The 13,499-nt window shown below is 38.1% G+C and overlaps 1 protein-coding gene across 3 annotated transcripts in view; it reads left to right on the top strand.

The window, feature by feature from the left end:
- Positions 1-13,499, top strand: part of fam189a1 (family with sequence similarity 189 member A1) — a 141,374-nt gene that overhangs the window by 95,653 nt on the left and 32,222 nt on the right. For all 3 annotated transcript variants that reach the window (XM_034680750.1, XM_034680751.1, XM_034680752.1), the window contains one exon: positions 11,208-11,318. In XM_034680750.1, coding sequence (XP_034536641.1) covers positions 11,208-11,318 — 111 coding nt within the window. The remainder of the gene's footprint in view (positions 1-11,207; positions 11,319-13,499) is intronic.

Below are 13,499 nucleotides of genomic sequence, written 5' to 3'. Positions count from 1 at the left end.
GTGTCGCAGTGCCGCTGCAGACTAAATACTAATTTGTGCCGCATTCAAAGGACGCTAACAGTTTCTCAAATTCTTCTTTCATAGAACAATCACCAGAGATGTCCTGTCTTCAGTTACTTTGCCCTGAGGCCTCTTTGAAAGGGTACCACGTCATGTATTGTCATGGAGGCTCATCCATTTGCTTGTTGGACCATTGTTTACAGTAATAACTTATTGTCATGCTGTATTAGCATTGTCTCCTGCTTTGGGACCTTACTGCTTTGTTTACCCCAGCCATGGACGCCAGTCTGTACCTTCTATAAATACTTTGAATGTTGAGTTTTGTGAACATTAACATAGCTTTGTCTTACACATAACATAGAGACACGCTACAGGACAGATGAAACAAGAGGCTGCTGATGGCAGGGATTGGTTGGTGTTTTCCCAGGTTTACTTTAGCTGTAGATAGCAGCTTTTTTTGGTTCTTTTTTAAGAACACATTATGTATTGATTGCCATCGGGACATAAAGATAATTTTAACCAGTATAACAAAAAGTGTATCTTAATCTGACTACCAACCCCAGCTTTAAGATGTCAGATTTTACTGTTCCATACCTAAAAGTGTTTTACGTGCATTTAAAATGTAGAAATCCACATTAAAGCTCCCTCTCACATCACTTTTTTTCGCTATTGATACTTTGCTATTGACCAGATAGCATATGTTCTTTGCACATTATCACAATTGTGCTACAAATGAAGCCCAAAGCTTCAGTCTTTATAACCTTGAACATCTGCACATGCACATTGTGTAATCTGTGCATTCTGCTCCTGTAAGTAAGCATGTGTTTAATGTCTTACTGCATCATGTCATAGAGATGCAGTAATAACATGCATGTTTGCCAGCCTCAGGTTACATCATCTAAATATTAAAGTATTCATAAAGCTGGGGCACCGTGGGCCTAGTGGTCTAAACACGCCCATATATGGAGGCTATAGTCCTCGTCATAGAGGTTGCCGGTTCTACTCCCGGCCGCGACTTCCCCCTCTCTCTACTCCCCACGTTTCCTGTCTCTCTTCAGCTGTCCTATCAATAAAACGGCAAATAAATGCCCAAAAACTTGAGCAAATACACCATTTTAAAATATGCATAAAGTTCTGCTTTGACAAACTTTCTGCAATCTATATTTTCTGATAAAAAAATTAACAAAAAAAAATCCTGCTTTATTTTAACAGTCAGATGTATCACTCATCATGAATACTTGCTTTGCTTTGGGTTTTCCTTCACTGTGCTGTAAATCGCCTCATTCAACAGCAGCCCCCTGCAGCTGTTTCAGGTATTAAAACTTACAATACAGCGATGTAACTCATTTTGGTAATGGTCTTGTTTGCTTTTGTAGCTCATAAAGAGTCCTCATTGTTAATTTCGGTCTGTTTCATAACCTGTTTAAATGTCCTCACAGCAGCTTTAAATCCTGCTGCTATCATCAGTTTAGTATTAAAGGTGACATATCACGCTTTTTTCATCAATATATATTGGTCTAAGAGGTCCCCAAAACATGTCTGTAAAGTTTATGCTCAAAAAAACACTTTGAAATCAGATTTTGGCATGCCTGAAAAACCCTCTTCTCCAGTCCTCCTCAGAACACTCTGTTTTCTCTCTGACCACGCCCCCTCAAGAAGTGGATGTGCCTTGGCTCTCCAGCACGTTGATCTAATGTTTACATGTTGGCTGAATATACACGGCTGCTCAGAGATCACGTTACTTCAACCCTCTGAATCTGATTCTGATGGAGAGGCACCTGTAGCAGGACCTTTCTGAACGATTGGTCATAGATTTAGTGTTTCTTGTTGTTTTATTTATCAGTATGTTGACGTGTGTCTTGGTACACAGCTACAAACATGTAGCTATGTGGCTATGCTAACTAGTGCTAGCACTTATCCATGATAAATAAAAATCATCCACTAGATCTTCAAATCTGCAGGCCTGGGGAGTAAAACCGACCTCTACCAGAAAGGCAGCGGGACCTTTCTGAAGGATTGGTCACAGATTTAGTGTTTCTTGTTGTTTTATTTGTCAGTATGTCGACGTGTGTCTTGGTACACAGCTACAGCTACAGCTATGAACATGTAGCTATGTGGCTATGCTAATTAGCGCTAGCACTTATCCATGACAAATAAAAATCATCCACTAGATCTTCAAATCTGCAGCCGTGGGGAGTAAAACAGACCTTTGCCAGAGAGGCAGCAGGACCTTTTCTGAAGGATTGGTCACAGATTCTGTGTTTCTTGTTGTTTTATTTGTCAGTATGTTGACGTGTGTCTTGGTACACAGCTACAGCTACGAAATGTAGCTATGTAGCTATGCTAACTAGCGCTAGCACTTATCCATGATAAATAAAAATCATCCACTAGATCTTCAAATCTTCAGACGTGGGGAGTAAAACTGACCTTTGTGTTTATTAAGACAGCCTACAACTAGCATGCCTCCCTCCTAAGCTCCTTGTTAGCACACATTTGTGCAGGTAATGAAAAACGGAGGGGGGATTCAGTATTAGTTTATACAGGCTATGGGCTGAACAAGCTCCGAGCTCTGACTCCGTGACAGACCGGATATTGTTGTTACGTAACAAAAACACGGAAGTCTGAAACGGCTCGTTTCACACACATTTACAGAAAGGTGGAGAAATCAAAACAGGGGCAGAATGGATTTTTTTCATTCTCGGGGGTTTGTAGACATGCCAGGGACACATATTTCAGGTAGAGAACCATTAAAAAGTCAATTTTGCATGATATGTCACCTTTAAATTACCCCTCTCTTCCCTTTGTTAAGTATTTGTTGGTTAAAAAAAAACAACAACACAGTGAAAGCCTTTAACTGTGTGTTTCTGCATCAGTCCAGCTCCCCTGCTGAGATTCTTATCTTATCTGTGACTCCTCCTCCACACAAATAAACAGAGGTGATGAATGAGCTTGTTTTGTTGTTGGTGGCAGCACAGACGGACAGGAGGAGATTCACTAAAGGAGGGATGTGTGTGAATAACAGGCGTAAGCAGCTATTTCCAGCTGCACCCTGTGACGTGTTTGTGTAGACACCTTTTACTTCAGGGGAAATGTTAATGCGGATGTATAAAAATTGTGTTAACTGTTACATTGAGTCTGTTTCATAAACAGCAGACATTCAGCCTCCTGTTGCAGAAAGACTCAACCAGAAGCTGGTTCTGTCCTATAACAAAATCCTCCTTTAAGGATCCGTTATTGAAAGTGGTTGATTCATACAAAAGCTCAAAGTAGGAAAGAACAAGGTTTATTGAAGCTCTGAGTGTCTGTTAACATGCAGCACTGACTAAAACCTTGAGCTCACAGAAAATGTTCCTACAGCGATGATCTGAAGTGTTCTGTATCCTGTGCAGTGTTTACATCCAGATAGATACTTGATGGAAGTCATCTTCCCTCTGCCCTCATTGACAAACTGCTGAGGTTTGTTTTCAGCATGAACACCATCTGCAAATCAGTCGTCTGAGAAACTGGAGGTCGATGGATATCAGTTTTTCAAATGCCGATTAAGGAATGTCTGATGTTGATTTGTATTGCTGATGTCATGTTGTTGTGTTTTTTGTATTTATTAGAAGACAACAAATTAATAATAACATCCGTTATTTTATTTTATTTTTTATAATGATTTATTATTTGTGAATATTTGTTTATTTTTCTTTGTAATGCACATTGAGACCTCTGTTTTTAAATACAATGATTATTATTATTATTATTATTATCATTATCATTATCATTATTTATTGTATATTTAATATTGATTTCTTTATTGATTTTTTATTTAGTATTATTATCATTATCATTATTATTATTATTATTATTATTATTATTATTATTATTATTATTATTATTATTATGTATATATTCATTGATTTGTTTATTATTATTATTATTATTTTATTAATATGTAATTTGTATTATATTTTTATCATTATTTTTATTATTAATATTCCATGAACATTACAATCATATATGCATGGTTATTTTAGACAGAAACATGCTTTAGACGAATTTTCAAATAATTAATGTTGAAAAATACTTAGGGTTATGATATAGATCTAAGAACATGACTGATTTTATTCTATAGAGCACAACATCTATATTAAACACGAGTTACTTAATCAATTAGAAAAGATGACACTGACTGAGGAAATTTAGATGTAGAATGCAGAGCGGTAACATCGATATAAGGGAAAGTGCCAATATTGCTTGACAGCAGCCACAGTGACGAGGCTGCCTGCAGTGTCTGCAGACGTACACTCTGACCCTCTACCTCGCACTGAGCATGTGCACATGCTGATGTGCTCTCTGGTGCGTGAGGGACACACTGAACAGGAAGCCGGTTGTAAAAACATTGCCTCATAGTGCAGCTTGTTTCACAGACATCCTTTTTCTCTGCAGCATGAGAAATTATGGGACATGACGGATAGGAAGAAGCCAAACGATCCTCCCCTCGGTGGCAGTTATGGAGAATTACAGTGATACACCTGAACCCCAGGTCTCATTGTAATCTATGAGTGTGTGTCACAGAGATGAATGCTGATTGTATTGTGCTGTGTTGTCCTCTGCAGCGAGCGCTAAACGATGTGATGATGACACGCAGCGTAAATCTGCCTCTCCTGTTACAGCGAGCGGGTGGCGAGTGTGTGGCTTCTTGTGCGTGTGTGTGTGTGTGTGTGTGTGTGTGTGTGTGTGTGTTTCCTCTTTGACATGCAGAGGGCAGCGCAGCAGTAATTAATGACTGACTAAATGGTGCTATGTGATCATACAGGGTAATGAGACGGCTTTTGTGCAGGGCCAGGCATGACTATCAGCTCAGCAGGAGAGGAAGCATGACGCACAGGTGACACGTACAGGCCTGGAGATGCTCAGATTGCAGAGGGATGTGTTTGGGGAACTTTTCTATTATTGTTTCATAAAAACACAACTTAGTCAGCCAGTAGTGGTGGCATCAGCTGTGTTGTTTCATGCTTGTGTGCTTTTAATAATAGCTGCAGATTTACGATAAAGAGCGAGTGGGAGATTTATGCAAATGCACACTACAAAAATTTAAATATCCTTTTAAAGCAGCATGATATTTTAGCAGCGTACTCCAGCACTCTCTTGAGCTTTGATAAAAAGAGTCATTGTCTGAGGCGCAGCATTGTTTAGGAGTGGCTCAGCCCGCATCAAGCAGAACCCAGAGAGGTTTCATTAAAGTAAAACTTATAGCCTGAGAGTCAGGGAGGGAGCTTTTACCGTCACTGGTTTGTGCTTTACAATATAATCGCTGTGATAGTTACTGTCAGGGCATCATTCCTGTTAAACGCTCCTGCACTCCCCGCTGAATTAATGAAAAGGCTTTCTGTTTGTTGTTCTTTTCTGCAGCACAGCACTCCAACACATTAACTTCTCCTTTATCGCTAGTAATCAATACAATATGAGTCAGTCTGGATGCTCAGTGGATGACAGGAGAAGAGTTTTTCCTTTACAACACCAAGCTCACCTCAGAGAGCTCTCACATTCACCTGTTGTACAGTTGTGCTCATAAGTTTACATACCCTGGCAGAATTTGTGATTTTTTGGCAATTTTTCAAAGAATATGAATGATAAGAAAAAAATCTTTTTTTTCACTCATGGGTAGTGGTCAGGTGAAGCCATTTATTGTCAAACAACTGTGTTTACTCTTTTTATATCATAATGACAACAGAAACTACTCAAATGACCCTGATCAAAAGTTTACATACCCTGGTGATTTTGGCCTGATAACATGTATACAAAGTTGACACAAACGGGTTTGAATGGCTATTAAAGGTAACCATCCTCACCGTGATCTGTTAGCTTGTAATCAGTGTGTGTGTATAAAAGGTCAGTGAGTTTCTGGGCTCCTGACAGACCCTTACATGTTTCATCCAGTGCTGCATTGACGCTTCTGGATTCTGAGTCATGGGGAAAGCAAAAGAATTGTCAAAGGATCTGCGGGAAAAGGTAACTGAACTGTATAAAACAGGAAAGGGATATAAAAATATATCCAAGGACCTGAGCATGCCAGTCAGCAGTGTTCAAACTCTGATAAAGAAGTGGAAACTGAGGGATTCTGTTGAAACCAAACCACGTTCAGGTAGACCAACAAAAATTACAGCCACAACTGCCAGGAAAATTGTTTGGGATGCAAAGAAAAACCCACAAATAACTTCAGCTGAAATACAAGACTCTCGGAAAAAAAGTGGTGTGGATGTTTCAAGATGCACAATAAGGAGGCACTTGAAGAAAAATGGGCTGCATGGTCGAGTCGCCAGAAGAAAGCCATTACTATGCAAATGCCACAAAGCATCCCGCTTACAATACGCCAAACAGCACAGAGACAAGCCCAAAAACTTCTGGAAAAAAGTCATTTGGAGTGATGAGACCAAAATGGAACTTTTTGGCCACAACCATAAACGTTACATCTGGAGAGGAGTCAACAAGGCCTATGATGAAAGGTACACAATTCCTACTGTGAAACACGGAGGTGGATCGCTGATGTTTTGGGGATGTGTGAGCTACAAGGGAACAGGAAACTTGGTCAAAATCGATGGCAGGATGAATGCAGCATGTTATCAGAAAATACTGGAGGAAAATTTGCACTCATCAGCCCTGAAGCTGCGCATGGGACGTACGTGGACGTTCCAACATGACAATGATCCAAAACACAAGGCCAAGTCCACCTGTCATTGGCTACAGCAGAATAAGTTGAAAGTTCTGGAGTGGCCATCTCAGTCTCCTGACCTCAATATCATTGAGCCGTTTTGGGGAGATCTCAAATGTGCAGTTCATGCAAGACAGCCCAAGAATTTACAGGAACTGGAGGCTTTTTGCCAAGAAGAATGGGCAGCTTTACCATCTGAGAAAATAAAGAACCTCATCCATAACTACCACAAAATACTTCAAGCTGTCATTGATGCTAAAGGGGGCAATACACGGTATTAAGAACTGGGCTATATAAACTTTTGATCAGGGTCATTTGGGTAGTTTCTGTTGTCATTATGATTTAAAAAGAGTAAACACAGTTGTTTGGTAATAAATTGCTTTACCCAACCACTAACCATGAGTGAAAGAAAAGTTTTTGTGTTATCATTCATATTCTCTGAAAAATGGCCAAGAAATCATAAATTCTGCCAGGGTATGTAAACATATGAGCACAACTGTATACTGCATAAAAGGAAATACTTCCCATGGCCTTGCTAACCTATCTGAATGTTGTTTAGTACATAAACATGATCGTATTAGTGATATTTCACACTCTAAACACCTTCAGTGTGATTAAAGAGAAACACAGTTAAGCTAATCTTGTCTTTGGTTCCCTTTAAGTGTTGCATAGAAACCTGCGCATTGATACTTTCACACCTTATTACAGTGGACAGAAAATCAGTAACATGTGTTACATAAAGCAGCATTTAATCAATAAAGTGAAATCACCGCTCTGTCTGGATGATTCATCAGAGTCCCTGTAGGGCCCTTTGGTCCTGTTTTCTTATGCAAATTCAATCTACATAACAGAAAGTATCTCAATTGACACAGATGGGTTAGTGACACACTGTAAATCTGAAGCTCAATGTTAAAAAAGACGGACACACCCTTTAGTTACTTCTGTACTTAAAGCCCTGAGAGCTCATTTGTCTGGTCATGAATCATAATATAGTTTCAGCCTTGTAACCTCTACTTTGGTGTTTCTGAAGATTTTGCTTGTTTTCTTACTAAGGAGAGAAACATTATTGCTTATGACTTTCTTGTTCCCCGAAGGCATATTTTACTTCACTGGATTGATCAAAAACCTAAGACATAAAGTCCTTCCTTTATTTGATCATTTTATTAAGACCTGAGGTTCTATTCTGTGCTTTATTAATTATATTCCATCTTTGAAGGACTAACGTAACATATCTGATTCTTTTATAGAGCAAGTTGGACTATTTCTCTGTATAGCATATTCTTTTATGTATTTATTATGTTAATTAATATTACTCTAAAATGTGATTAAATTTTCAATTTGTTTCTAAAACTTCAAGAGGAATAGTTACTGGATTGATGCAATGTAAAATTAATTAATATTTAATTACTTCATTTATAGTCAAATCGTGTTGAAAATGTGTGTATCAAAATTGATACAGCAGGTACATAAGGTCATTTATTTGCAAATCTGTCAATCATAATTTTATTACATTTCATACATTATGCATTCCATAAAGCAACATGCACTATTTTTATTATTTAAGTTTAAATGACATAATTAGGTATATTTGGAGTAGAATTGAGATATTTATAACATATATTGTATTTTTATATATGCAACCTGCTGTATCAGGATGATTGATGACTGGTTGAATGTTACCATGACTCCCTAGTAAATAATTGTTGTTTGCTCATTGATTTCTACTAAAAATTAAACAATTCAGAGGAGTTATATACAATAAATACTTTTTTTTAATCTGTGTAGTAGATACAAAATATGTATGACGTTTAATGAGCTAAAAATTGTATTTTTGTATATATTATTAATTATTATTTAAAAAAGAAGAAGCTTTGAGCAATAAGTTTGCACCAAAATGCCTGATGTATCACATGATACAAATTAAAACTCAAATATGAAAACTGCTTTTTAGTTTCTTTTTTTATTATTATTTGTCAGAAGGTCCAATAAACACTCCATTTTCTGAAAGTTATAATTTTCAAGCAATGATTTGATGGTTCAGGCTTTAAATAGCTATTTAAGGTTTTGACTAACTTCTCTCAGAGATATTTATGTTTTATAATGTTGAGTACGAGTCTTGTCCCTTGATCTGCTGTTTCCCTGTCGTTTATAAATCCCCTGCAGCTGAGGGCTCGCCTCTGAGGTGATCTTACTCTCATGCAGCTGATCTACGAGAGCAGCAGATAGCTGATATCACATTCAAATGATATGCTGATTAATCAGATCTGCACATCATCAGCACAATGCACCACGGGACTCCAGAGTTTTGCTCGGTCTGTCTCTCCGTCTGCCTCCTCTCCTCTCCCCCTCCTCTCCTGTCTTTTAATGACTGCCCTTTTTCTCACTTTGTTGCATTTTTCTTTATTCTTTCTTCTGATTCTCCTTTAAAACATTTCTGATCCATCAGCCTCTCAATCTTTCAATTTTCCACCGTGGTGAAAAGCACTTAAACTTATCCCTCCATCTGTTTATTACATGCCACCTCCAGTTTCTCCTTGTCCCCTCCCCCCGCGCCTCTCTCCTCCTCTCCATTTGTGTATGCGTGTTATTGACAACCTTTATATGCGTCAGTCTCCTCCTGCCAGTGCCCTTTACGTCCTCCCCCATCACCGTTCCAGGGTTACTCTCTGTAAATGCAAACTTTGAAAGATCTATGATGAATGGATCAATCTGGAGCCTGTGAGGTCAGCAAAGAAAATGCCAGTTTACCCGCTTTGCAATTTTGTGGACATGGGAGGCTTTTTTTATCAATTTCCAAACTCTTTCTTCACACTTGAACTGCAATCTAAAGTCAAATGAAGGCTTTACTTCAGAATTGATGCCAGCTTGGATAGAAGAAGAGCCTTTGACCTGAGAAACAGGGAGTCAAGGGCGGTGTATGAGAGTAAAAGGTGCATTAGATCTGGAAAATGTTATCCATGTTGTGGCTCTTCTTGCAAACAGGACTCATTTTTGCAATGTTAAAGTATAGTTCTTTAATGTTCGCTCCATAGACGAGGATAGCACATGTTGTGATGCATTCAGGTACCGTCGGAAAATTAAACATCTACCGAGTGTGTTGTCTGTGTGTTTTATTCATAATACTTCTAATGAATAGGGAACTCAACCCTGCAGAGGTGGATGGTTGCACCCAAGTGTTGGTGATGGGTAGTGCATGCCTCTATAAATTTAGTTGGCTGTGACAAGCCAAGGGGAATCAGTGATTAAAGGATACCAGGATCTATACTGTTATGAGTTTAGCTATTCCTAGTTCCCTACATAAGTTCAGTCAGAAGACTCACGTTACTTTAAGCCAGGGGTTCCCAAATTTTTCAGCCCATGACCCCCCAAAATACCGGTACCAAAGACTTGTGACCCCCACTATCCCTCAAAGTGATTTAACGTGGCTTCATTTAGCTGATCTAGAGAAAATTAGCTTACCCATATATGAGCATGTGGCCATGTTTCTACTGCTACTGATGCTTTTGTTAATTAACTGCTCACTAACCCTAAACTTAGGAGTCATTTGGCAACAAAGAAAGGCAGAAAACTCATTACATTTTCTATTTTCAAGGTTTTATTTCAAGTTTAGCTACTAATTTTGTCAATATTTTTTAATATAATGGGTTAAATGTACTATTTTTAGATAAAAAAAAAAAAAATACATCTCAGGACCCCCCATTTCTGTCTTGTGACCACCCAAGGGGTCCCGGCCCACACTTTGGGAACCCCTGCTTTAAGCTAAAGTTTATTTTTAAAGCAGATGTATATGCAGAATTTGAGGAGTAATGAGATTGGACTAGCCCCCTCAAAGCCTACAGGTGGATTCTGGGGAGGGGGTGGGTTTGAAAGTTTGCACGCAGCCCTGAGCAGGGCAGCAGTAGCACTGACAAAGCAGAGGCAAAGACAGGAAGACTTGCAGCTTAAATAGACCGCCAAATGAGAGGATGTTGAGATCAGCTGATACAGAGGATGACGTGTCAGTATGAATCAGTGCAACTTGAGTTGTGATGCTCCATTTGTTGTTTTTATTCTTTTTGTTCACATTTTCTTTTTTCAGATGCTTGTAAATACGTACCCACTGATGGAACCTTCATTTAAGTGCTCTTAGTCTGACTCATACTTAACCATAAACCCTCTGGTTTAACTATCTTACTCAGACTATGATATAATTATAATTACAATAGTACTATTGTTCAGCTGTTGAGGTAGAAAACTTTCCCAGCAGGTCAATAAGTCACTTCCTACCGATGGGTGAAAATCCTTTCTGTGATTATGATTTCTCTCGCCTTCAGACTTTCCAGAGAAACACATTATTGACTTCTCTTGACATCAGTTCATAAGTGAAGCACACTACGCTTCTGGTATTACAGCTGCTTTCACATACAATATATGTACGATGTAAGAAGTGAAATAGAATTGCAACAGTTTGACATCATGTTGTCAATTTCCCCTCTCACCCTCTCTCTCTCTCTCTCTCTCTCTGTCACAGATCACGTTCTTCATGCTGCTCTCAGCTGTGTGTGTGATGTTAAACCTGGCGGGCTCCATCCTCTCCTGCCAGAACGCTCAGCTGGTCAACTCCCTGGAAGACTGTCAGCTGGTGAGACCAACTGGACCTCAGCCCATCATCACACACTTACACACTCCCAAACACAGCCGGCGACGATGTCTTTACAGACACACGTCTGTTTTTCTTTAAGCTTGAACAGTTTCCTTTGTTTCTCTTACGGAGTAAAAATTATGCAGAGCGGCTGAATCAAAAGTTGAACCTGACTGATGCAACTGTTTGACAAAAGTCCCGCCACTTCTCCTCAGTAAAAACCACAGACACTATATATATGGGGGATGTAGTCTGGCCGTCTGAAAGTGAGGCAAATGTGGACGTGTTTTCATCCTGCATTCTCTCTAATTACACCAAAGGGTGGTTTCAGATTTGAGTCTGCAAAATTAAGTAAATGAGCTTCTTCTTGATTAATTTTCTTTGAGAGTTTAAAGTCTCAGTTGCTAATTCAAGTCCTGATCAATACAGCGTGATGTTAATTTTGTTGATGATGGTACCGTTTAAAATAAAACAGAAAGTGAGGATGCTTCAGGGCAAGGCTACTTGTGATTGACAAGCTCCTTCCACAGCGATCTGTCAATCAGCAGAGAGGCGCAGTAAGTGTACGCACACTCTCATCCCAGTATGGTTACTTCACATAATTAACAAATTCTTGACTGATGCCAACTCAACGCAACTTTATTTATATAGCACTTTTCATACATACAAGCATGCAGACCAAGTGCTTCACAAAAGAACAGAGAGACAAAAAACAACAGAGATGGGTAAAATAATAAAAAACAATCATAAAAAAATCATCTGAAAAATAAGATAAAGTAAATTCAGTAATAGTAATCAAATATATAAAGGTAGAAAGTAAAATAAAAAAATGTGCTCAAGTTAAAAAGATAAAAATAAATGGATAAATAAAATAGATAAGATAAATACATGTAATTAAAATAATGTTATTAATAATAATAGTTATTACTATTATAGAGTTCAGGGCTAAAACTAAATTTCTCCAAATTAAAAGGCAGATTAAAAAGGTAAATCTGGAGTAAAAATAATGAAAGACATCCTATTTAATAACATTTAAAAATAAATTAAAATCAATAAAATAAAATAAATAATGGTCGAAAGCAAAATTTAAAATCAGTTAAAGTTGAAAAGATCAGATACATACAAGAAAATAAAAGAATAAATAAGTAGGATAATTAAATGTTGTTAAAACAATGATTATAGTAGTTATAGGAATAATAATAATAATTGACTTGCAGTGTTATGTCAGTATATTGGACTTTCGAAGGTGCATTAAAACAAAATTTCAAACAGAAGGAAACAGGAGCTTAGGCCACTGAAAATCAAACACATTTAAAACAAGCTTTTGCACCTTCAAAATATTGTTTTATAACAGTGTCTCTTAATGCATCATCAGCATGATCATCATGTCACGAAAATGTCCTGCTGTATGCTTAAAAAATTGAAGAACATTCAACCCAAAATATCTGCAGCCTGAAAAAACTTTTATCAACTGTATTTTTTTTATTAAAATGATTCCAAGTCATGCGTTTTACCAGTCATGTGGGCTATTAGCCTGATTTAAAATAACTTATACAATGAATCATACCACAACCCTTCATTACTTACATATGTGCCCATAAATAAAGGTGAAAACAGCCTCTGGTTCAGAGGATTGATGCTTTCAAAGCTGTCGATCATGAAGCTGAAAGATGTGAAGTCTCATTGAGACTCATTTTATTATTACTGTTAGGATTAACTGTGAAAAAGTGGAAGTGAAGCCAGATTGTAACAGACATGCATAGGTAATGTATAAATTCATGAGTGTGGGTGTGTGGTCGTCTGGCAGGCAGCACTTCTGTCCTCAGGCTGTAGAAGTGAGTCAACATCATAAGTGAACTGAAGTAAAGCGAACTGAAGTAATTTGTCTATTAGTGAGTAATGCCTCGTTATTATCTCGTCAATCTTTGCAAGAAACTAAGACTGAAAATACACAGAACAGCAGCCGAGACTGAGCACTCCAGAGATTTGGTATCACACGGCCTGCAGGTTTAAAACAGGCTGGACAAAATCAAAGCAGCAGACTTGGAACTCACAAAGCAGCAACGCTAACAGACATAAATGAGGCAGACCTACATACCTTTCTAGTGCCGTTATCAGTGGAGGGCTTAAAAGTTGATGTCATCATGACTATTTCTATACTACATTCCTTATCTTCCTTTT

The sequence above is a fragment of the Notolabrus celidotus genome, chromosome 3, assembly GCF_009762535.1.
Source record: "Notolabrus celidotus isolate fNotCel1 chromosome 3, fNotCel1.pri, whole genome shotgun sequence".
NCBI classification, from domain to species: Eukaryota; Metazoa; Chordata; class Actinopteri; order Labriformes; family Labridae; genus Notolabrus; species Notolabrus celidotus.
Note: the sequence above shows the minus strand (reverse complement) of the source record. Positions and strands in the feature narration are given on the sequence as shown.